This window comes from Glycine soja, chromosome 5, assembly GCF_004193775.1.
Source record: "Glycine soja cultivar W05 chromosome 5, ASM419377v2, whole genome shotgun sequence".
Classification (NCBI taxonomy): domain Eukaryota; kingdom Viridiplantae; phylum Streptophyta; class Magnoliopsida; order Fabales; family Fabaceae; genus Glycine; species Glycine soja.
In genome coordinates, this window is record NC_041006.1 from 38184033 (window position 1) to 38209706 (window position 25674).

The 25674-nt window shown below is 35.7% G+C and overlaps 4 protein-coding genes across 15 annotated transcripts; 1 reads left to right on the forward strand and 3 right to left on the reverse strand.

The window, feature by feature from the left end:
• Window positions 1-2134: 2134 nt before the first annotated feature.
• On the reverse strand, window positions 2135-6832 carry LOC114413069 (E3 ubiquitin-protein ligase RGLG5-like). 5 transcript variants are annotated; one of them, XM_028377237.1, is made up of 13 exons: window positions 6617-6830; window positions 5952-6260; window positions 4799-4883; window positions 4574-4714; window positions 4364-4477; window positions 4191-4288; window positions 3619-3698; window positions 3446-3551; window positions 3215-3342; window positions 2936-3110; window positions 2738-2794; window positions 2521-2625; window positions 2135-2442 (listed from the first exon to the last, which is right to left on the reverse strand). In XM_028377237.1, the coding sequence occupies exons 1-12, from the start codon at window positions 6626-6628 to the stop codon at window positions 2545-2547; spliced, it is 1386 nt and encodes a 461-aa protein (XP_028233038.1). In that variant the 5' UTR covers window positions 6629-6830; the 3' UTR covers window positions 2135-2442; window positions 2521-2544. The 5 variants fall into 5 exon arrangements, with proteins under 5 accessions (XP_028233038.1, XP_028233037.1, XP_028233039.1 ...); XM_028377236.1 differs by having other exon boundaries at window positions 2135-2446; XM_028377238.1 differs by having other exon boundaries at window positions 2135-2446; window positions 2936-3107; window positions 6617-6828.
• Window positions 6833-7975: 1143 nt separating this feature from the next.
• LOC114413067 (filament-like plant protein 3) lies at window positions 7976-12270 on the forward strand. Of its 2 annotated transcripts, XR_003666864.1 has the most exons (6): window positions 8189-9514; window positions 9615-9691; window positions 9797-9908; window positions 10101-10217; window positions 11519-12057; window positions 12139-12270. XR_003666864.1 is itself a non-coding variant. In XM_028377235.1 (5 exons), the coding sequence occupies exons 1-5, from the start codon at window positions 8189-8191 to the stop codon at window positions 11870-11872; spliced, it is 1986 nt and encodes a 661-aa protein (XP_028233036.1). In that variant the 5' UTR covers window positions 7976-8188; the 3' UTR covers window positions 11873-11980. The 2 variants fall into 2 exon arrangements, 1 of the variants encoding a protein (XP_028233036.1); XM_028377235.1 differs by lacking the exon at window positions 12139-12270 and having other exon boundaries at window positions 7976-9514; window positions 11519-11980.
• A 1427-nt stretch (window positions 12271-13697) lies between these two features.
• LOC114411373 lies at window positions 13698-14741 on the reverse strand. Its single transcript, XM_028375073.1, has one exon. The coding sequence runs from the start codon at window positions 14739-14741 to the stop codon at window positions 13698-13700; it is 1044 nt and encodes a 347-aa protein (XP_028230874.1).
• An 867-nt stretch (window positions 14742-15608) lies between these two features.
• LOC114413070 (pentatricopeptide repeat-containing protein At1g13040, mitochondrial-like) lies at window positions 15609-20654 on the reverse strand. Of its 7 annotated transcripts, XM_028377248.1 has the most exons (4): window positions 18646-20654; window positions 18446-18516; window positions 17560-17616; window positions 15609-16995 (listed from the first exon to the last, which is right to left on the reverse strand). In XM_028377248.1, the coding sequence occupies exon 1, from the start codon at window positions 20349-20351 to the stop codon at window positions 18786-18788; it is 1566 nt and encodes a 521-aa protein (XP_028233049.1). In that variant the 5' UTR covers window positions 20352-20654; the 3' UTR covers window positions 15609-16995; window positions 17560-17616; window positions 18446-18516; window positions 18646-18785. The 7 variants fall into 7 exon arrangements, with proteins under 7 accessions (XP_028233049.1, XP_028233044.1, XP_028233048.1 ...); XM_028377243.1 differs by having other exon boundaries at window positions 17560-18516; XM_028377247.1 differs by having other exon boundaries at window positions 18446-20654.
• Window positions 20655-25674: the final 5020 nt, after the last annotated feature.

Consider the following 25674-nt stretch of genomic DNA (forward strand, 5'->3'; position numbering starts at 1 on the left):
ATTAATTTATTTTTATATTTTGTAATTCATTATTAATATATAAAAGATATAAATAAAAAAATTAATATTAAATTAAAAAATTAAAATAATTATTATATTAAGATAATTTTTTTGGACGACAATTATAATATAATGGAGAAGTATATCTTTATCCTTCTTTATCATTAAATTATTCCTTATAATATATATGGATCCTACAATCTATCATGATAGATTGATAAGTTCTATTTGATAAATAAAAAAATTGTGTCATTTTTCTTTCTTTCTAATGTACATAATTATATCATGTTACTCAATACTATTAAGAGAATTCAATTTCTGTCTTACCAGGTGAATAAGGTGACTAGTTTAAGGTGAAGGCTTGCATATTTATTAATTTTTATGATAATGATATATATATATATATATATATATATATATATATATATATATATATATATATATGACCAAGTTTAATATCTATATATTATTGTGAGTCAGCGTAAATAATGAGATCCAGTGTTTGAAAGTTTCTGAATTTTATTTTCCTCCTAAAAAATACACTGAGTCAATGCCTATAAATACAAAAGTTTCAAAAATTAACTCATTAAATTACACATTTAAAGATAAAAATGATTATTTATTCTAAGATTTTTTAACCCATATAAATACAAAAAATATGATTCTCATATCCTTCACCAATTATATTTGTTGAACTGGTCCACTCGAAATTAGGTAATTATCCACAATACTAAAATGGAGTACAAACAAATATATATTCACAAATTTTTTTCCTCCCACAAACTTTATGTTTAACATCCTACTAACTTTTAGTAAAACATTGTGGTTGATTGCTTCTTCTAGTATACTTTTTTTCCCCTCTAAGCAAGATGATAAAGTAGAATAGGTAGTTACCCACAATATTAAAACGGGATACAATCGAATATATATTCACAACATTTTGCAATTAGAATATTAACTTTAATAATTAATGTTAGATAATTATTTTTATAATTTTATTTATTGATGACTTGAGTTTAGACATTTTAATGTTATGTTTGTTTATTTTTTAATATTACTTATGTATGTTTGGATTATCTAAGAATGAAATCTTATCGTAATTATTTTTTTATTGATTTATAATTATTAACCTTATACATAAATAAAGTGTGGATCACATATACAAACATGAATATATAAGTACCAAAAGATATAAGAATGATGATCAAAATATAAAAATGAATACTATTATAAGATCTTATCTGGATCCATACCTTTATCATATCCCAATCTCTAATTTTTGTTTTGCATTATTAGCGTCGTAAATGCAGGAAAAATGTATACCTACACTTCATTTTGGGATGGATTGAGACAGGGAAGGATAGGAAGATAAAAAAATGATAGATATAATAACTGATGTAATAAAAAAAAGTTGAAAAAAATAAAAATGAGATGATAAAAAAATGTAGTTTTATATCCTAAATGCATTATGTGATTGCATTGTAATAGTAACGTAGACGTACTGTGACTCCATCTGGTTTGCTAGTTTGAAGTTTAATAAACACTTGAACTTAAACGTGGTGCTAAATAATAATTGGGTAGATGATATCACGCAACCTTTGGCGACATTCTTTCTTTCTGCATTTTCTGCAGGAAATTATAACTTACTAATTTGTATATATCGTGCGTGCACTCCATAGTTTCGCTTCGAGATAAAATGAAATAACGGCTACCAAAGTTCATACCTGAATTGCGGGGAACACTGCAACACTTGCAATGCAAGGCAGTGGAACAAACTGCCCATTGCTTCTTATTTTGGTATCTATGGCTATTGCTTACTACAATCTGTGCTGTGCTCGATTTTGTTATACAATTATACCGTGTCTTTGTATGATTGCGCATCTCTTTCTTCGTAACTTTTTTTTCTTGTTGTTTGTGTTTGAAATTTTAAAATTTTAAAATAATTTGATTTAGACTTTAGAAATTCACTTTTGTGTTTCAAATTTAAATAAAACATGAGTTTTTTTAGTGATTTACAAGTTTCAAATGTGTGTCAGTCTGTGACAGATGACAATAAACAAGCTCTTTTATTTAGTCGTGTTTTGTTGTTTATGGTGATTTTGTCAAAGGAAAACCAATGACTGTCAGGCATAAAGAAATGAACTGTGAGACCAAGACGTGTATAATTTAAATACAAGAACAAAACAAAAACAAATAGTATACTTAAAAGAACCTAAGAAATGTTTTACAAGCAACTTACATCAAAACATGAAACCTAATTGGGACGCACAAACTTCAAATGTACAATGAGGCAACGCGCATTCACAACTCTTCCTAGTTCCTACCCTGGCATATTTATTTATTTTTGTTCAAAATTGCGATATGCAGTTTTGGATAGGCAAAAATCTAAAAAACTTATCTACCACCATGATCCTGGCTAACCTTGCTCCTCTCTTTGCTACCCTGCCTATGATATATCACGTTAGTTTTTGACTTATGATATCAATTAAGCACTCAGTTTATGACATTAACGTAACTAACCTTTTTTCTGCAATGCAAGGTTAACTAGTAAAGCTTTATTCTGGTAGTGATTGTGCTTCGGCAAATGGGGCAGCATTCGAGGTTTTCTCCACAGTCACAGCAAGTCTGCCAAATGTGAGAAAATAACAACAGTGGGAAGAAAAGTTAATATAATGTCCTAATCATATAGTCTTAGATTCATCAAGATGAATCGGTAGCATATAATTCAACTTGTTACCTGGTGCCCGCAACCAAATGCCATATCCTTATCATTAGTAAGACAAATCGGGCAAACCTGCGGTTAACCATGTCATATGTAAACCATTGTTGACTTCTTGTGCACAGAAACATCATGAATCATGATGATCACGTCATATGTCTCGAGATTATATGAAAGTCACATCTTAAGTTGAAAAAAGAATGGTCTAAATAGTACCTTATTATCATATAAGTTTCTTGAAGATGATTCTGCGTTAACATTATCATAATATGTTGGTGTGCTCTGCTGAAAACTGTTTGAAGGAAGAGGTATTGTGCTGCTGCTGGAAGCGCTCTCATAATGAGGTGGAGGTAGAGGAACCCTGTCTGCTGAATGTCCTCTCCGTGCACTACTTTCATCAATGAAGACACGAAGCAAGTTCAGTTAATATCTTAATAAAATCTTCTATAATAGGCCACAAGTACCTTGTTTTTCTATATAATATTCATTTATTACCCCAATATGCCAAGGTCTATGGTTGCCTTATATTGAGAAGGTATCTCCATCAAAGCTGATAGTGCAAACTCTCTCTCTTTTCTGCTTGAGTCTATACTCTCTGACATTATTTCCGTAAAATTCACAAACTACATGCAGCCAAAAATAAAATATTCACATTTCAGCTTAATATGAAGGACTATGAAGAAGTAAATGTGGCAAGTCAATAGGACTAAGTGAATTACACCAAACCTGAAAATTGTCAAATGCTCGAGCTGGAATGTTATCATCAAATTCCTTCATCATATCCCATGGTCCATCTCCAACTCCAACCAAAACTATTGAAAGGGGATACTCACTGCAATTTAAAGAGAGTAAGAGAATGCAGGGTGGCAATCCAGAAAAGAGAAAACTACAAAATTTACCTGGCTTTTACAATTGCATCAATTGTCTTCTCTTCCTGTGGACTTAGCTGGCCATGTTGTGTGTCAACACTTCTGGTCACCTGTTGCAATATTTTTAGTTTTTAGATCTTATACACAAGAAAAAAAGGAATTTCTACAGTAAAATATTAGTCATTGTTGAAGCACTGACAAAATTAAGGGCATTTTAAGTTCATCTTTTGTTCAGATGTATTCATGTATCCAATTAATCATAGAAAAATATTGTAGTGAAGTAGGCGACAGACGTAGTTCAGAACTCACACACATATTATGCTAATCTAACAATTAACAGTTTTCTTCTGCAGCTATCAATGCCCAGATGTTTATGTGTTAAGGTAGATATTTATTATTATCACTAACAAAAGAAACCAAACAAAAAATTTCTTTCATAAAACAATAGCATTTTAGTTTTTTTTTTTAATCTATGATACTTTAGAGTCATAATCATATAGTTAGTGTGATAACTGCCAATGAAACATTTGATGACTGGTGCACGCTTGCACTAGTTTAAAGAAATCTTCTTTTCAATCTTGTGAAATATGTATTAAAAATACCTGTCCATCAGCAATTATTAGCAGGACATGATATTGGCCGCCACTTTGCTCAACTATAGTCATGGCCATCTCAATAATTGGGGCAAATGAAGTGGGTCCTGTCACATAAATGCAACGAGTCATGCTGAGCCTAATTCAAAAATGCAATGTAAGATTATTGGTGAAGGCAGCACCTGCTAGACGCAGGCGAGGAACAATATCTCTATATCTTGACAAAACTTCCTCAAATCCATTGCAGAACCTCTCATCTGAATGGAAACTGAAGACATCTTGATCATGTGTTGATGCTGACAGAGGAAAAAAGACAGGAAAGAAACACAATCAAGTTTGCAATTTTGAAACATAAGCAATCTGAAAGCATGAAGATTTATATATGGAATTACCATCTCCAAATCCAAAACAAGGAATCAAGTTATCCTCGTCAAAAACACTTAAAGTTTTCCCAATAATCGAGATTGCTTGTTCATAAGGATTTTGACCACTTCCTATATGATGTAAACTTTTTCGGTTGAATGACCTCTTCCCTGATTTCAAAGTGATTTATGCAAATTTAATTAACAACTCACTACAAGAAATCCAAGCATCAAGATATGACTAAGAGATAAAACCTGTCCACTCGTTGCTCTTTGTAAAATCAATGCCAACAATGAGATTAGAAGATTCCAGGCCAGCATGTGAAAGAGCAGTGGTAACCTGTGCAAAATTATTTCATTATTTGACAAAATAAGGTGTTCTTCTGTGAGTAATAACCGTAAGAATGGAAAATTTGGGGAGTGAAACAACCAATAAGAATTTTCTCATGCTGGTCTTGTTGCACTATGAGAAAAGAAAAAAAGTAAAATAAAGCAATCTACTGTAAGCTTCATCCAAATATTTTCTCATACCAACCTTATTGCATTGCACTCTTGGACTAGTTTGGACATATCAGAGGTTGATAACGTGTTTACTGCTACTCATATTATTAAATGAATCAAGGGATGCTCTGCTGATTCATGCATGCATGATCAGGAAGAACAATAAAAATGAGAGACAGTAGTCTCTTTTCGTAGCAGCTTTTCTTAGGCCACTTCATTTCAGCTGAACTTGTTTAACTATATTCTATGGCTTGGATTTAAAGCTCATGCCAAGTTCAAAGATCTGCTGAAGTATAAAGGTCTGGTTAAAAGAAACGTTAGAAGTATATATAAAGGTTTTACTCGGACTTGTAGTAAAAATGTAGCAATTCTAAGCAAGGGTTTCGCAATTTTTTTTGCAAAATTCAGCATTTCTATACATTGTTTTCTTCTGGAACATGGTCCCCAAAGCCCCAAACAAGATCCATTTGGTGGTCCAGTTCTGGCACAGATTTTAACACTCTTTTCTGTGGGGAAACATGTTTGTTGTTAGACTGAATCCTTATTAAGACTTAAGAACCTCAATATTTCGATTTTCAATGTGGACCATCATAGGCAGAAATTTGAAGTCTGATTTCAGAAAGAGCATAACTGATTCCCTTTGTTTCTTTCTTCTCCTCCCTTTTGTGCTGACTGATGAAATATCAATGCCGTTCAGGTAGAAGTAGATAGACATATACTAGTTCAAGTCAATGTCATTATGTCCCTAACCCCCTTTCTTACCAAACACAAAAAGTCAATGATGTAAACAGACCAAACCAAAAATGATGGAAAAATGCTCATATATTCATACACAAAAAACACAATTATACCTAACCTAAGCAAATGACAAAAACACAATTATAAGTAAGCAAATGACAACAATTACCTCATCCAGTGAATGGTAATCATCAGCTATTCTTGAATATCTCCTATCTAACCTCCTTTTTGGCCGTGAATAGTCGTGGAATGGAGCTGGTGCACGGTGGTGAAGAGGCGTATTATAAGGATTTTGTTGTGGGTATGCATTTGGTGATTGAGGGTATCCATAGCTATCCCGTGAAGATGAAGAACCAGCAGATCCATATGATGAAACATGCCTTCTTTCAGACCGTTTTGAACTCTTACCTCCCATGATCGACTCCTTTAGAATCAACACAAGCAAAAACAAAACAACCAAAGCTGTCCAAGTCTCTAGCTGCAATTGCAAACAATATGTTAAACTAAAAGCATCGCATATATATGTTCACTGATAATCCAATCTGGAACACTGAATAAGAAAACAAACCATACAACTTTGACTAGCAGTAAAATACAAATTCTGGGAAACTAAAACTAAATGATGCATACGAAAATTTGTTCACGAAATTTCAAGGCCTAAAAAAGACACTGGCAAATATGAAAGAGAAGACAAAGAAAAGTAAACTGAGGCGCTGAACTATGGAGCAATGATGACTGAATCAAATGACACCTTTCCACAAATGATGACAGTATCAACCTTTCCTCAAATGCTACAATGAAACTTAAAACTCAGAACATTTTTTTTTTCCATACCTCTAGAAGCATTGTTTCCACACAAGAATTCCAAATGAATTGTGAGAGAATTAACAACACACGCTGGATGTTAATTAATGTCTCACGCTAATCGCGTCAAGTAGAATAGCTTCTCCTTGTTGAACTAAATAGAAGGAAGAGGACAACGAATTAAGAAAGCTCCTGTTGGAAGGAAACTAGCTAGAAAGGTCAAGTCAACAACAACTGATTAATCTTTTCTTCCTATTCAATCTAGCCTAAAGAATTTATATATACTCTATCTATATTAAAATATGTGAAAAGCCTTAAAATCATACTCCAGGACAAATTAATTAACACTTTAGTTGAGAGGCTTTGTTTACATCGGCATTCAATAAGTAAATGAATAGAACGTTTACAAGTAAGCAATATATATATATATATATATATATATATATATATATTTGTCAATTTGGAATGGTATTAGCAAATTGAGACAAGAAATTGCCTTTTTATTTATTCATTCATTCATTCAATAGAAAGTGGAAGTCACTTGTGTTTTTCCTCGATCCTTCTCCGTAAAGTTGGTGTTATCACGTAAATATTTACAGCTGATAAGAAATGCCAATATACATTTTGCTATGTTGACGAGTCCCGTGTTCAAAAGGACCGAAACTTTCAAGAAATACCTCGTAAACCAAACTAATTAAATCAATCACACTATTAAGGGCTTTAATGCAACAACTTAACTTGACTTATTAACTCTATTTTATTGGATCTGTTCTTGCTACATAGGATTTAAGAATATTTTTATTCTAATGAAAGCACTTAAGATTTTAATTTAATTTTAACAGGTCTTATTTTATCTCTCTAGCTGTGACTCCACACGCACCATAGAAGGATGAAATCTAGTTACTAGCATAATATCTTATAATTCCACTAAAGTCTCTTTTGTTAAGTAATTACGCTAATAAATGACTTAACAGCATATATACACTTCTCATTAACTTATCACGTTATTATTACATATATTTAGATTTTTTTTATAAATTATATTTTTAAATATTTCATCCATTAATCTGATGTCTCTAAAGGACTAAAATCCTATTTTACAGTGATATTGACTGTATAATGATTATGCGTTCCGTGGCATCAAGGAACACGAAGTTTGGTTCCTTTTTGTCCCACCGACCATGAATCCAATCCCCTGCCCTCACGCCTACCATTGCCATCTTCACTTCCCCAATCCTAAATCAGGCCCGTCCAATCACCACCCATATTCCTTTCTTTTCTAAATTTATTTTTATTTATTTCCTTCACCTACACATTCATCAATTTAAAACGAGATAAACAATCATTTTTATTTTAACACCACAGCAGCACTATTTATTTTTAATTGAAATTGAAATACAAAAAATAGATAAATTCTTAATTATCAATCCGAAATTCTTCAGAGGCTGACTGGTAGGTACGGTGTGGCGGTGTTTCTTCATCAATCATCAGCAACCTAAGACAAAATCACATTTCATTAGAGTTCCCACTTTATACTCCCATGTTGTTGGTTCGCTCCAATTTCTAGGGTTTATCACATTCATATATATGCTATTAAATTAAATGGCCGGCACCGGCGACCTAGATGCCGATGCGGTGCTCAGCGACGTCGAGGACGACGGCGGCGATCCGATTCCGACCTCCACGAAGCCTCCCTCGCCGGAAGACGTCTCCGTCGAGAAATTCCGGGAGGCTCTCGCGGAGCTCGATCGGGAGCGGCAAGCGCGCGTTGCTGCGGAGAATACGAAGTCAGAATTGCAGGTTTCGTTCAACCGATTGAAGGCGCTGGCACACGAGGCCATAAAGAAGCGCGATGAGTTCGGTCGCCTGCGAGACGACGCCATTCGGGAGAAGGAGGAGACGGCGACGCAATTAGAAGAAACCGCGAAGGAACGCGACGCGCTGCGATCGGAGATTGGGAATTCGAGCCACATGATGGTCACCGGCATGGAGAAGATCTCGGCGAAGGTGAGCAGCTTCTCCGGCAACACGCTGCCGCTGCCGCGTTCGCAGAAATACACCGGCATGGCGGCGGTGGCGTACGGCGTAATCAAGCGCGCGAATGAGATCGTGGAGGAGCTTTTGAAGCAGAACGAGGCGACCACGAAGGCTAGGAACGAGGCGAGGGAGCATATGGAGCAGCGGAATTACGAGATTGCCATTGAGGTTTCTCAGCTTGAGGCCACGATCAGTGGCTTGAGGGATGAGGTTGCAAAGAAGGTTTCAACTGTTGAGGATTTGGAGAGGGATTTAGCTGTTAGGGATCAGAGGCTGAATGAGGTTTCGGAGAATTTGAGCAAGGAGCAAAGTGAGGCTTTGCAGTTGAAGGAGTTTGTTGGTGAGTGTGAGGAGAAGTTGAGTAAGTTGGAATCTCGGATGGAATCGCAGAGGCCTTTGTTGATTGATCAGTTGAGTTTTGTTTCCAAAATTCACAACCAGATTTGCAATGTTGTTAGGATAATTGACCACGGTAGCACCGAAGAGCTGTCTGAATCGTTGTTTGTCCCGCAAGAAACGGATGTTGAGGAGAATATTCGTGCCTCTTTGGCTGGTATGGAGTCCATATATGAGTTGACCAAGATTGTTGTTCAGAAAGCTAAGGATGTGCTTGAGGAGAAGGATCGTGAGATTAAGAGTTTACATGAGACGTTGGCTCGGTTAGTTAGGGAGAAGGATCAAATTGGTTCTTTTCTTAGGAGTGCTTTGTCTAAGAGGGTGGCAGTTGATCCGTCTTCTAGAAAGAGTGAGCTGTTTCAAGCTGCAGAGAATGGGTTGAGAGAGGCTGGGATAGATTTCAAATTCAGTAAGCTTCTTGGAGATGGGAAAGTTGCAGCTTCAAATGACAAGTCTGATACAACGGAAAAAGAAGAGGATGAAATATACTCCCTGGTTAAGCATTTGTTTCTCTTCCTAGTTTTTAATGAAACTTGTTCCCATCGTACTTTGCATTTTGAAGACCCGTCAATGAATTCTTTGTGCATGCATGCAGGCTGGTGCTTTGGAGGATGTTGTTAAGGCATCTCAGCTTGAGATCATCGAGCTGAAGCATACTGTGGGTGAATTAAGGTACTTAACATCAGAATTAAATGCATAGTTGCTTGCGTATTTGCAATTTGCAGTTGTGTTGACATCATAACTTTTTTTCTTTGCATATTGCTTAACTGCATTAAGGGCAGAGTTGAGCTTACTTAAGCAGCATGTAGAAGCTCAGGCCAAGGAGCTTGACCATAGAATGCATCGGGTAGAGGAACTTGAAGAGAAGGAGAGAGTGGCAAATGAAAATGTAAGTCTAAATTTGTTTGTGATTTTAATTTGATCTAGTTCCTTAACCATGGACAGTTTTATCTTTAATATTTGTATATTGTAGAACATAGAATTTTGTTGTGTATCCTAGGCTGTGGATAATTTGTAAGGGACATTTGATTGTTTGTACTTCTCTGTCACAAAGTAACAACTTGGCCTATTTGTAATGTAGATTGAGGGACTAATGATGGACATTGCTGCCGCTGAAGAAGAAATTAACAGATGGAAAGTGGCAGCAGAGCAAGAAGCTGCTGCAGGCAGAGGCGTCGAACAGGAATTTGTGGCACAGGTATGTTATTCATTACCAATATTTGTTGACACGTTTTCTATATTTGGAGGATGTGACCAAAAAGAAATTTTCAGTTGTGCCCAAGTATTCTTAGAGTTTAATGTTTTTAAATTTTGATTTATTATTTTTTTTAAGTCCAACTTTGATTGTGCAATGATGAATTGCGGAGTTGAAAATTTGCATTTCATGAAGCCCACTTGTTTTGGTGTGAAAAATTAATTCTTGCACTTTTCAATGAAAAACACATGTCCCAATGTAAATTTATGACAGATTAATTTGGACACACATCCTAATTATGTTCATTGATTCAAATTAATTTTATCAAGATCAATTCCACTCAACATTAAAACAAATGGGCTCTAAATACATTTAGCTAGTAGCTGGTTGCTAGTGGTCATGAACCAACTATCTCAAAAGCTTTAGATATTGGGTGGAAGCAAATGAATGATTTTATATATCTAATGTGTCCCCTCAGGAAAGAACCCTTTGGGCCTATAGTGTGGATAGCGTGCAGGCTCACCAATAGGAATCTCAGGGAGAAGAGCTGAATGATCACATGAATAGCAGTAGTTATTGGTTTGTTGTGACTGAGTCCAGTTAGTCGTTTGGATGGTTAGAACGGCTGCTAATGCTACCCGCTGAGATGTTATGTTCGTGTGTATAAATATGCATAAGGCAAGCTAATGCATTCTTTTCATAATGACCAATAAGAATAGTTCATGAGGCCGTGGCTGGAGTGAAAGTCCTCTTCCTCTAGATTCTCCTATTCCTCCATTCATTGTCCCTTTTCTGCATGTCATGTCTCTGATACCTAAGAGCTATCACTTGTCCTACCTTGAGCTGAAATTTATTTAGAAGAATGGGGACTACAAAAATCAAACTCTAGATTCTGTTTCCGTAAACACTTTAGTACACCACGTCATGAGCTAATTATCCCAAGAATTTAAGTAATCAGTTTGGTTTGGGAAAATGTTTTCTGCTTTTTACTTTTGATTATAAGAATGTTACCTTATTTTCACTTTGTTTTCTGATTTCTCAAACCAAACAGCTTCTCAGTTTTTAGTTGAAAGCTGGTTTTATATCTACTACTATTGACATCCTTTTTCCATGAATTCCGTTACTGCAATCCCTTGGCTCTCTAGCATTATCATCTCACTGAAAAAAAAAATTGCTGTAACTACAGCAAGTTGATATTTTAAGTTGAGATCATAGAAAGCCACCCGTTGGTGGATTTTTTGTCAATGCTATTGTATGTTTTCATCGAATTTTCCTAGTGATAATTGCTGTCTGCAAATCTGCAGTTGTCAGCACTTAAGCAGGAATTTGAAGAGGCAAAGCAATCCATGTTAGAATCAGAGAAGAAACTAAATTTCAAAGAAGAAACAGCTGCTGCTGCCATGGCAGCCAGAGATGCAGCAGAAAAGTCTCTTAAGTTAGCAGACTTGAGGTCATCTAGACTAAGAGACAGAGTAGAGGAGCTTACTCATCAGCTCGAAGAGTTTGAGAACAGGGAAGATTCAAGGAGCCATAATCGGCCTAGATATGTATGTTGGCCATGGCAGTGGCTCGGCATGGACTTTGTTGGATTTCAGCAGCGACCCGATACACAACAGGAGGCTTCTAACGAAATGGAACTTTCCGAACCTCTATTATAATTGGGCATTTTCTTTTCTCTTCTTTTTTATGTTCTTTTGTGTATTTATGTTAATTTCTTCAAATTAATGTTACAAAGTTGTAGTTTATACCATCAACATGTTCCACCATCTCTTAGAATGCAACCATGGTGGTCTGAAGTATGAAGTATACAAGTGAGGGTGTGCTCTCGCTTGAATTAAAATAGGTTAAGTTCATCAAACACTTCAATTCTAATTGACATAAAATGCATCTTCACTTATTCACTTTATAGGTTTTCTCACTTCAGGTGAGCCGTTTCCCAGCATTATCATGTTGCACCTGCTTCCGGCTTGAGTAGCTTGCTATTGCACTTTGGTTGTTTTGAATGGACATTTCATGAAAGCAATAAACAAATACACTGTCATTACATTACAGTAAACGTAACCCTGGTTTCTGTATCTGCTCAATATAGTGCATTTTTATGGGTCGGTGCCTAATTGTCAATCGAGTTACAACATTGTCGGCTTCTGTATGGACGTTTCTTACATTGAACAAATTGGCTTTTGGGGGATCTATGTATTCGTCAATGTCTCCCTAGCAAGTCTATATTGGAACAGGTGGAACAAGTGGGTCGGGCAACCACTCAACATGTGAAATCTCTAGAAACTATAGCGGTCTCAACGTCGTTGGACGACATTTAATTGTCCCTCTTTTTTGTTTTATTATCAAATAGATTCAATACAATTTTACAAATAAAATTATGATTCTTTTTACCTTTATTTTGCTTTTGTACCGATTAGATCCAGACATTTTATTGGAAGGTGTCGAACAAATATTCTAAAAGAGACTGCATATTAAGGGGGTGTTCCTCAACTGGGTTAGATCTTCACTCAGTCTTAAACTTTGATGGCATTAGATTTGAAGAAGTATGGAAATATACGGGTTTAACTAAAATTGGACCTAAGTACGACAAAACTAAATTAGTGGTGTGACTAAGAAAAATCATGTCTTGTAATCTAGTCGACATATGTTTGTTTAATGGCAAGATATGTTGTTTTCATTTTGCTTCTTAGTTGTAGACATTGTTGGAACAATTTTTTTATATAAGCAAATGTTAACAATTAATATGTTATGTTAATTGGAACAATCTTTTTAAACTGGTAGTAATGTTCTAAACATATTTGATGACCCATTTCAAGTCCTAGCGCAACACCAAAGATGTTGTTGCTCATGTATGTATAGATTAACATGTTTGGAAACATGGAGAATAAAAGAATCGCATTTGAGACGTGAAAGTTATAATTATTAATTTTTAAAAATCATATTCTAAATGTGAAATTAAAAACGCTAAAGCATGCAGTGTGAACTTTCAACAGTGGCGGAGTCATGATGGTGGAGCATTAATTAAACTTGAAGCATGCTTTAATTTTTCGCTGTGCAATTTGGGACGATAAAATGTAATGTATAAGCATTTGACTTTTTAGGACAAATCTTGATATAAGTTAAAAAAGCGTGATATTTATTGGCCATTGATCATACTTGGCGTGAAAACTTAAAAAGCCCCACACTCTTAAGAAACTACTACTACTTAATAGTATGAACTAATGTTAAAGAAGCTGTTACTAATTTATAATAAATATTCTCTAATAATTCTCGAGAAGAAAAAAAATAAGATACAAATTTGTGGTTTAACAAAACTACATGTAGTGGTGGGGGAGGGAAAAAAGAGGCTAACCTTCAAAGATGTTTGTTATTTTCAGGAGGAAAAGGCAAATTAAGAAAGACCAAAACCCCCCAATTTTCAAGGACTAAAAAAAGAATACCAATGACATATAGAATCATCATCTGTGGTGCTAAATTATTGCTTCAGCGCTTTGTTCTGCATTTCTTTTTGAGCAAAATACCATCAGGAGGGCGTGTTAGCATGACACTGCAACGGCCATAAAGATTATATGAATACCTTAAGATGGTTCCCAATTTGGACCTTGCCCTGAAAACTCCCCTCACTTCAAGCATAACGCCATTGCCTTCCATTTGTTTCACAAGCCTCTGGCTCTCTCTTAATGGCAGCTGAACTTGACTAGAGACCATGTGGATATATGCAAACCTTGATTGAAGCCTTGCAGCATAGAAAGGCTCAACATATTGAGTGGCAATAAGGGTACTTCCATAGTAGAGATAAATGATCACTGAGCTGAAGTCCACATGCACCTTCTTGTTTGGATTTGTGAAGTTAGCCAGCATGGTTAGATCAGCATTGAGTAGGTATCCAAGGTCAAGGTATGCAGCATTTAAGGTCACACTAGACACATCAAAATGAGGACTTTGGGGGCGAAATACAAAGTACACTATAAGGACTATTAAGCCTCCTATGATTATGATAAGCCAAAATATCACACACAAGCAAGCACCTAACCATGTCAAGGGTTGAGACTTTTGCTCCTTGGGCAACTTTATACCGCTGAGGCGGGGATCGCGGCGTGGCTGGTGCCGATGCTCGGGGGGATAGTTCAGCGGTGGCAGCAGTGGAGGGACATCAGCCGAGGGAGGTGGTTCTTGAAAATTTACCTTTGACTTAACCGGCCGGAAACCTTGATTTGTTGGCTGTCTACGTGGACTTCTTTGCTTGCCACGGCGAGGTTCTTGGAGAATAGGTGGTGGTGGGTGTGGATGATCTTCTACCTGAGGTTGCAATGGAACATGGTCTTCATGCTGAGGTCGTGTTCGTAATGGAACACGATCTTCATGCTCAGCTGGCAATGCAACTGGTATAGGTGGAGCTACTTGTGTGGATGGTTGGTCTCGGCGTTTTCGGCGTGGCACAAGTGGATAAGGTTCGGTATCACGATCATCTATATATTCAGGCTGTGATGATCTTGAAAAATGAGGGTTGGTTTCTCGACGAGACATGGTGTGGTTGTGCGAAAATGTATGAGAAACAGAAAGGCAGTGATATGAGAATGTTATTAAGCTAATGGAAAAACGAGGACAAATCAAGCCTAAAACAAAAATTAAAGCATATTAAGGGAATGAGAATGACTTCATGGGAACTTCAAGGATGATTCATATAAAGGCAAAGAATCAAACATAAGCCACTTATGTGGGGCAAAATGTTTCAATTCTTTATTTTAAACATTTAACACCCGAAAGTGATATCATGTATCACTTATGGATGCTATGCTTAGCTCAAGCCTTGGAGTGGATGTGTGAAATTTAGACTTGAGTTGCCGAGCTTATTAGTGTCCTATAGTATAGAGAATTTGAATCCACATTAGAGAACAAGACCTTGTGTGAATTTACAGGTGGCATGGATTCTTGGACTATGAAGATTTCAAAATTTATTATAAAATCCCCTTCAAATTGTAAATGTTAGGGAAAAGACCTGATCATGCAAGGGGAAAACATACGTTCTAACTTAAGTCTAAAGCACTTTCAGTTTCTTGTACCACAATTTACATTCACACAAACAAGACTGCGGAAGATACCTTTCCCCTACTTTGGTCCAAAATACGTGGACCCCAAATACAGACTGCGAATTCTAGCACACTTTAAAAGTTAAGAACAGCCGATTGAAGAGAGGAACTCGTTATGACTTATGAGTCAACATTCGATCAATTTAAAAAGAAATCAATATTTTCAGCTTAAATAAATAAAGCAATGTGTTAAATATAAGAATATAAGAACAACAGCCTAAACATACTCATTTCATAAAAAAGAGACAAGTATATGAAACAATTTCAAAATTGGCAAAAATGAAAGGTATATATGCCCATAATATAACAAACTCATTTTATGGGTGGCAGCTTAAATTACATTGATGAACTTCAGGCGCTTGAGCATTTTTTTAACTTTTCCAGCAACTGAAGGAGGCTATAATTTTCAACAGATCAGTCAAACAGCACCCTCACACGGCGCTCTCTCTCTCAAAAAAAAAAAAAAAAAACAAAGTTCAAAGGCAAAATAATGCAATAGCTACAAAACAACTACACAAAAGTTTGTGATTCATTGGCTAACATCAATTCCCCAGGCTCATGTCACTGTAGTAAATGCCTCAATTCAATAGTTGTAAGAAATTTTCTCTTCAAATTTTGGAATGGAGATGGATGTTGGTCTTTTGTTGACTTCAAATTTTCTATATTTTCCAAGATCTGGTCAGATGTATTGTTAACAGTCCCCAGATGCAGACAGGCCACGGTTCAGCAAGTGAGTCTCCATTTTGTTTCTTTTCAACACTTCCATTTACTCCACGTCACCCCAAAACAGATGTAAGTAATGTGATCAGCCAAACCCATAAACTACTAAGATTTCATGATCAAATGTCAATAGTTAGCATTCTAACTCCTCCATTCTTACATCGGATAACCTAGTTCAAAAGAGCAAAAGGCTACCTAGGACAGTAAAAAACTATTGCAAGTAGAAGCTTTCAATTGAACATAATATTAATAATTTAATAGGTTGTTAGTGTTTACGCCACTAGCACAGAATGTAAATAACTAATCACAAGTTCAACTTGTGGAATAAGCCTCTTCTTGCAAATGCAAGATAAGGCTGCCACTGGTTATTCCTGGTCTAACGATGTTCAAAACCAGAGGGAAAAATCCATTTCTTCTTCTAAAATCCTATATTCAGGCAAGCTGAAGTCCAGTTTCATTTTGATGACCTGGGATTATATTAGAAGTGGATTTTTCAATAAAACTAGGTTAAGAGTTTCTATAATTGGTGTAATATGTGTGAATGAAGAACTTGAGATACCACATGTTAGAGAAAGATTTGTTATTGAAATGAAAATCTTTGAGAAATACACAATGGAAGAGAGTGAGTGAATGAATGAAGAAAAGATTTGTCAACCCAGTTTCCAAACTAATTCTAAAATGTAGCAGTTTGAAACTAGTTTCCTAATACACGCCACATTTGCTGACATTTAGCCACCAACATGGCATTTTCTTAACTATTTCCATTTTTTCTGTCATACTCCAGAAGTTGCTTGGATGGTGGACCCTAGATGATTCATTTCTATTTGGAAATCATCAAGAATCCAGGCGTATATCCTTCATCTGTACATTCTCTTTGCCCTCCTTTGTTCTTTTTATTTCTTCTCCAATTTTCCATCAAACCAATCTGCAAATTGCTAGTTGTGCTGGTTGTGGTTGTCCTTCAGCTAGTCCTGTTCCAAGGTGCAACATTATCTTGGGTAGAATCTATTGGCAAGGAAATACTAGCATACAATTAACCAGGGTACATTAATATCATTATATAAAAAAAAAAGACTAAGGAACTTATTTTATTTCATATGTAAGGTATGGGGATTGATAACATGCAAAACAATACATATAATCAAAGTTCCAGTGAAACCATGTTCTGACTCCTTAGGTTCAGCACAACTACAGAGAATACACATCTGTGGCACTATCAAACTAAATGTAACAACTACAGAAAGTGTTATTTTAATATAAGATTCTCCAGCATAAATGCACTATAAACTATCCCACCCACAAAAGTGAAAATTTATTAAGTAACATAAGATAAGGCAGTTTCCAGTCAGTCTCCATTGATTCAGCAACCTTCAGAAACACTATGCAACCTTTAAATGATTCATGCATCCATTTTTTTCTTACATTGTATTGTTTGTTTTCTTTCATATAGGGGTTAGCAAAAGTGGCAAAATCATATTATATGTCATGGTTCTCTAATAAAAGAACGCGCTGAAATTAAAGGAGTAGAAACATACTTCGGATAAATGTAATGATCATGGTGACATTTCTTTGGAAAAGCTTGAAGTTCCATGCTGCAGATACAGGCAGAAGCATCATAACTTACCAGAAAATAATGCTAATAAAGGTCAGACAAGTTGAATTTTGTAACAGTATAATCCTACAAATATGCATATTCTTGTTGCTAATCCAAATCTCAGAAGCAATACATAACTTGTGCCAGCATCACAGCTTTTCAGAAACTAATAAATTTGAATCTTGAAACCTAACAAGGCTACCTAGTGAATCTTTTTTCCACATCCACAATTCTCCACTGAGTTACATGTCTAGACATAGACACAAATAGTAAACCGATGATCTGTTAATAAAGGTTCCAGAGTTTATTGTTCAACAATTTGCTAGGATATAGCAAGGCACTAGGCATAAGCCACACCAAGGTGAGATCACCAATGAAACCATATCTTCATAGTTCAAACTATGCACTGCAACCACAAACTTCATCTTGATGAAACAAGACAATGTTTTACCAACATTAAGGAGTTGTTAACCTTAGAAGGGTGCTATACTATTATTAATAATTAGAACCATAAAATGTTCATTGATTTTCTGCTATGCAAGGCAGGACATGAATCAATCTGAATTGAGCTGCCACTGGTCAAAGATTGACTCAAATAGTATGAAGACAGCATAAGACTAACTCAAAGCCACCCTCACTATGAAATCTGAAGAAACAACAACTGGGATTTGAATAGGCAGCTGGAGTGATTCCAACCAAATCATCAATTACTGAAATTAGTTGTGCTGGGTGAGAAACAAATCCATAGCTCTCAATGTATAACAATTGCCAAAAGTAAATGAATGCTCTGTTCACTCTGCTGACATTATGAAACAAAACTTGGATACCATTACTTCCATTGGTAGCAAGAAACCATTAGAGCACAGTCCTCTGTATGAATCCTTTACAAGAAGCTGGTCTGTGAATAAGTATGTTATACAGCACATAAGTATGTAGGAGCACAGAGACACATAAAGGTATGGGATGGCACCACAAGCGCCATAAAAATAGGTGTATTATATCCAGAGAAAACTTTTCAGGTCATTACCTGCAGATAACGTTTCAGGTCAGGTCAGGTCAGGTTTGCTAAGCCTTGGTGTATTGTATCCAGAGAAAACTTTTTAAGTCAGGTTTCCCATTTGAAAGAAAGGTGTGATGAATTTGAGAGGATCAAAACACAAACTAGTGTCATGTTGTGCCATCACTTGATTGAATGGCAATGACTAGAGTCTCAGAGAGATGTCTGTCAAGTGTAAAACCTCTCTCCATCATCTGATCCCAGACCCTACAGGCCAGTGAAATCTTTTTTCCCCTTATAAGCCCTCCAACTATCAACTTGTAAGTTACCCCATCAGGGTACAAACCTTTGCTCTGCAGTTCATCAAATAGGCACATGGCATCCATAACTCTAGAAGCCTTACAAAACCCATTTACAAGTGCATTGTAAGAGATGACATCTGGATTTACCCCATTCTCAACCATGTCACAAAAAACACTATGAGCCACATCAACCTTCCCATTCTTGCACAGATGATCAACTACTGCCGTATAGAATATACAATCGGGAAGAACACACATCCTTGTCATTTCATCAAGCAGCTTCTTAACCACATGGGTACTTCCTTCCCTCAGAAATGCATCTATAAGTACATTAAATGTCACCATGTCCGGCCTAATCCCCTTCCCGCACATTTCCTCAAACAACTCATAGCCCCTCCTAGTCTGGCGTGCCTTACAGAACGCCGTGATCACAGTATTATACGAAACAACATCACACATCCCTTTGGTCTGCATCCTCTCCACCATCATCAAATAAGCCCTATCCACCATATTTGCCTTGCAAAAACCCTTCAACAGCTCATTATAGCTATACAAATCCGGCTCCACCCCACTCCTCTCCATGGTCTCCACCAACCTCACGGCCTCATCCACCATCCCCTCATCACAACAGTAATTCAACAGTGTGTTATAAGTAACCAAATCCAGCACACACCCGTTCCGGCTCATAAACGCCTTGATCTTCATGGCCTTATCAACCCTCCCCATCCTACAAAACCCATCAATCAAAGCATTGTAAACTAAGCTATTAACCTTCACCCCACCCTTGATCACACCAACAACAAGCTCATAAGCCAAATCAACGCGCCCCCCACCGCACAACCCGACAACAAGAGCAACACAGGCTTTATAATCAGGGTTCAACCCTCTGTCAATCAAACGACGCCAAACCCTAGCAGCCTCGTCAAAGCGTTTAGCTCTGCACAGCGCGTCGATAATAATTGTGTAGGAAACGACGTCGGGGTCTCTTCCCTTGGAGGGCATGGAGTGGAAGAGTTCGAGGGCGGTTTCTAAGCGATTTTGGCGGCATAAGAGGTTGAGGTAAGTGTTGAAGGCCCAAATGTCGGGGACGAAGCCGAGGGCGTCCATGTCGAGGAGGAGCCTGTGGATGAGGGGGAGGTTAATGTTGTTGGGGGCGGAGCAGAGGGCGGAGATGAAGCGGGAGTAGGTGAAGGGGAGGAGGGAGAAGCCGCGGGGGATGACGTGGCGGCGGTAGAAGTGGTGGGCGAGGTGGAGGCGGGAGTGGCGGAGGAGGACGCCAATGAAGCGGTTGTAGTCGACGCTGAAGACGCGGCAATTTGATTGGGTCATTTGGTCGAACAGGTGGATGGCTTGGTTGATGAGACCGGCTTTGACCAGGTTCGATATCTGAGAGCGGTATGCGAGGCGGTGTGAGCCAATGCAGCTCTGATACATATCAATCCAAATCCAAAGGCATAGCACCAGCAACCGCCCAAATCCTTATTCATTCACCATCACCTCCAATGCTGCCTTTAATAATGCCGTTGTGAGTTATGAACGCAGCAACCAAAGTTATAAAGAGACACACCACACCTACTGCATGGTGCGTGCGTGCGCGCGTGAGTGGTGACAACACTGCTTCTTTGTTTTCCCTGTTCTCTTCTCGCTCCCACTGCAACCAGAGGTGAGGGGAGGGAAGAGATTTTCTTCAATTTTGTTTCTCTCTCTTACGAGGACTCCTTTTGTTAAATCATATGAATTGAAAAGATACATGTATTTTCTTTTTTAAAATGAAAGAAAAACACTAATACATATTAATTAGGTAAAAAATAATTAAATAAACAGAAAGAGAGAATTCAATAATTTTTAAAAAAATAATATAAATTACTAATAAATTTAATATTATTAACTAAATTAATTTAATTTTTTAAAAATAATCTTATATTGAGATATTACTATTTAAAAATTGGATTTATTTAAAATAATTAAAATATTTATTTAAACTGACTTTAGACGTAACTTTTAAACTGAAACGTGTAATTTTAGACATTAATTGTAAGTGTTTAGAGGCATTTGTTATTTGAGTTAGAGCATTTCTTCCCTACAGCTAAAAAATTCACAAATTTAAAACCTTTATTTTATAATTAAAAAAGGTGTGCTGGGTGATTTTTTTTAGATAGGGTTTTCATACTATAATCATGATTGATCTTGTTTAACTTTTAAAATGAGACAACATCTTAATTCAAACACTTTAAAATTATATAAACATTTATCAACATGTATATTCAAATGCAAATAGTTTATTTAATTGTTTTTTTAAAATAAAAAAAATCAAGAGGGGCTAATTAACTAGAAACCTTTGTAAGAGGATACTCCAAAGTCAACATACAATAACAAATTCAGAAAACTGGAACATACTTAAATTCTGGTGGTTGATTTGCTTCCCTAAAAACATTCTGAGATGTGTGAGACTCCAGGCATCCAACATTTTATCATGTGAATAGCCACTTTCAAATCACTTTCCACGGCTATTCTCTAAGCAAGTTGCAACCCTTCCCTTGTGCCGCCAAGTTCAGTCTGGGTGACCTGCCAAATATTAATTTTCTCCTGGTCCACAAAACACCAAAGTGAATAAATAAAATAAATAAATAAATAATCTCTCAGTTTGCATGCCTATGAGCATCTTTTGAGATGTTAAAGCTCACCCAGTCAACAATATTTTCCAGAGTAAAATTTTGCGATACATTATTATCAGAAGTGATAGTCACACTTCCTTAGATTTCTGACAATCCCTCATAAGATGAATGATTGTTTCTAGAGTGCCAAAACTCATTGGGCACACCTCATTATCTCCCATATATGCCTTTGAGATCTCTGGACATTAGTAAAAGCAAGTTCCTTGACACTATCCAAATATGCATTTTGATCCTTTCTGGCACCTGCATGTAGTCACCAAATCGTTTCAGAAAATATTGGTTAGCATCATTATTTAATTTTAAGTGCTTATAACAAGCTTTTATATATTAAAAACTTGTTGGAAAAAATCTTAATTAAATTATTTTCCCAAATGAACCCTAAATGGCTAAATACATAACAAAAACTAATCGTAATACAAAATTAAACAAGCTTTCGTTGTATATTCAAGACGAAATACACAGTGGAAATTAATCAATTTTTGTTTGCAGTTAATTTGTTTTTCTAATGCGTGCAATGTTCTTTATTTAATTATGGGTTAAATATGATATTGGTCCTCCAAAAATAATAGATTGTAACAATTGAAAGTTATAAACAAGAAGGCAATGTTCCTCCAATTGTTGAAAATTTGAGAAATATCCTAACATTGTAAAGAGAAAAAAAATCAAAATTGAATGAGTGATATGTAAGAATGGTAAAGAAAATTAAAAGTGGGATAAAAAACACTTTCATGGCATATAGAAGGAAAACAAGGGCATAAGAAAAGAACGCCAATGGATACAAAAAAAAAACTATACCAACATGTGCCACATGTTGCAATGTTTACAATCAATAAACATGTCACTTCATGATTTATTGCATTTTTGTTGAAAACACGTTTTTTGTCGCGATAAGATTATTCTTGGAGGAGATGAAGAGCCACAACGCTCTAAAATGGAGTGCAGGGGTGAACTCACCAACTTGGACATGAACTCATGATTTTGAGCAATTCTACATGAGTTTATTTGAGTTCATAAAAAATGTTTTCACAATCAATTTAACTTCATTTATATATGTCAATTTGGATGAATTTACAAGTGGATACTCGACTTTGACAACAATGGATGAACCAATGATGATGTTGGGTCATATTCAAAACTTATTGGTGTTTTTAGGCTAGAAGATGATGTGTATGCCCTAGAAGAAAAAATGTTATTCTTTTATTATTCTTTTTAAAGAACTTCTAGTTATTTCAAATATCCTTTTCAATTCATCTTTCCATAATTGTTAAGCATGCTTAAATTAAATTTTTTTATAGTCATTTCAAGAATAAATAACATATAATAGTGACATCATCCTCTAATCTTATGTTTTTCTTTCTGCCTACAACAATAAAACGTTGTAATTTGAGAACAACCATATAGCAAGAATTTAAAATTAACTTGAGAGAACCAATAAAATGTAACTTCAGAAGAATAACTACATACCAAATGATAATGGCTTGAAAAGAATAGGGAGTTGAATGTAATTTGAAGCACAATTTATACACTCACCAGAACTCACGAATTCAATCACAATTGTAATTTTGTTAAAAAAACATTAATATGATTTTTAGCTAGGAATTTCAACAGTAACTTTTCCTAAATTTGGTTAAATTGTGCACAGTGATAATTTTTACTAAAACATTTATTTCATGTTTAGCTTCTTTACGTTTTCCCCTCAAATTTTCACATTCACGCCCATTTTAATCGTGACGTTGAAGTAGTTTAATGAGGGAGAGCCAATTAAGTCTCCCACCATGGGAAAAAAATTATAGTCATGGAAAGTTTGCGTTTCTTAGGATAAGTATTGGACTACCATAGGCCTGTATACACTAGATTTTTTTTAAAAAAAAAAAAAAGAGATCCCCTTTAATCGCAGGTCCGATGTATCTCCTTCTCGTTGGCATTGTCACACTTATCCTTGCCAGCATCGTCATAGTTTGGGTCTACAATGGCTTCTATGTCCTCAACAACAACTTGTTGGGAAAATTCGGACTTTTCCATTTCGTGAAGTTAAGATAGACACTTAGTAATTAAAGATAGTAATGGGAGCACACGATTATAATTCTCCAAAATGGAGATTCTTCCACTATACAAAAGAATGGTAGGATTACAAATATATGTTTACAAAATTGACTCACTCTACGGTGACTCATTCAAGCTTGAGGATAGAGATTTCTCAAGTTATTTATCTTCTCTCTCAAAGAGACTCTCTAACTTCCTAGCTTTCTCACTCTAAGAAGTGGATTCACTCTTGTCTTGGATGGTTAGGAATAAAGGTTCATACCCTTATTTATGTTACTCCACCTCCACAATGAATGGTGGAGATTACTTGTATCTTAAGGTGGAGATTAATTATCTAGAATGCTCCACACATTCTAGGAGTTTTTACTCCCTTCCATATCATTCCATACTTTTCCATAAGGTTCCAGAAGGTTTCACACATCTCCAGAATATTCTAGAGGTTTCCACATTCTTCCACAAGCTTCGAGAGAGTTCTACACTACTCTAGAGTTCTCCAGGACATTCTAGAAAATTCTACACTTTTCTAGAAAGCTCTAGAATTTTCTAGAACCTCTCCAATTAAGGAGGAGTCCTAACACAACTTGCAGGTCTAGATTAACCTCCATCATCCTCCTTCAACCATTATACGTGTGTGGTTTTTTTTTTTCCAGATCTAGTTGTTGTTGATGTATGTTTTCTCATATATGTTTGTGTGTGAGTTTTTGATTTGTAGATCAATTATAGGTTGAATTAAGGAAGCAACTGTGATAGAGAGAGATTGGTGGGGCGAATTCAGATAGCCACTATCAAAGCGTCAGTTTCATGACGGTATAAATGGCAGCGAAGTATGTCTATGATGACAAAAGTCTTTGTTTTGGAAGAGAGGCTATTGAGGGAAGAACTTTGTCACCGTCATTGCGGAAGTCATTGTCATTGGTGGCAAAGGGAGAAGAGTGAGTGTGGCGACAACAGTGGAGGAGGAAGACAGTGATGGCGATGAGGGGAAGAAACAGAGACAATAAGAGGAAGATTGAAAGAGGAGATTTCTTTTTTTTTTTTTTATAAAAAAAATATAATATAATATAGGCAAATCTATGGTGGAACTATACTTATCTCAAAAAAAAAAATTCATATCCCATGGACCACTTATGTTTCCTACGGTGGGAGACTTAAAAAGGTTTAAGTTCCCTATGTTAGCCTGCTTCTCATAACATTAAGTTCTTTCCATATTCACTTTAAGCTCTTTTTCAAAATATTATCTCTTACTTCTTTTTTTTCCACTCAAAATGTTATTAGGCACAATTGCTTCTCTTCGCTATGTTTTTGCTTCAATGCTTTTGTTTATCTAAAAAGACTCTTGAGCTTGATCATTTCTCTTCATCACATCTACTATTAAGATGGGATTCAACTTGTCTTCAACACGTATGAATATTTTATCATTTTTTTCAATGAATTTGAGTTTCCAATGTAGATCAGGTTTAATGATCATTTGGTGTGTTCAAGTTTCTCCAACATCTCTCTACAAGTTCAAGCTTTTCTAGCATAGATCACCATGAAATTCATTATGTCTAAGAAAGCGAGTTTGATTTTGTGTTTTTTTTTGTTTTGATTTTACATGTGTAGATCAAGTTTGATGTGTCATCAGTGCGTTTGAGTCTTGAACGTTTGATCTTTTTTAGCATAAATCATCACCAGGTTTATCATTGCAATGAAAGTAAGTTTAATTTTGTGACTATTTTTTTTTATCATGAATGTGGATTACAAATATGATTTTGTGATTTTTTTTGTATTTTTTAATTATGAGTTTATCATGCTTTGATTTTATTTTAGACAATGGTTTGATTACCATTTTTATGGACAGTTTGTACTTTTTTTTATTCAAAAAATTATTTATTCTATTTTTTCTCGCTTTTTCTTACTAAAAAATCGTGAAGGAATAATTTTTTTATACAAACAAGTAATTTGTATAAAGAACTCACTTTATTTGCTCTGACCATAAAATTTCAGTTAAACAATGTTGTGTAATTATAAGAAACCACCGGTCAAACCCAAAAAAAAAA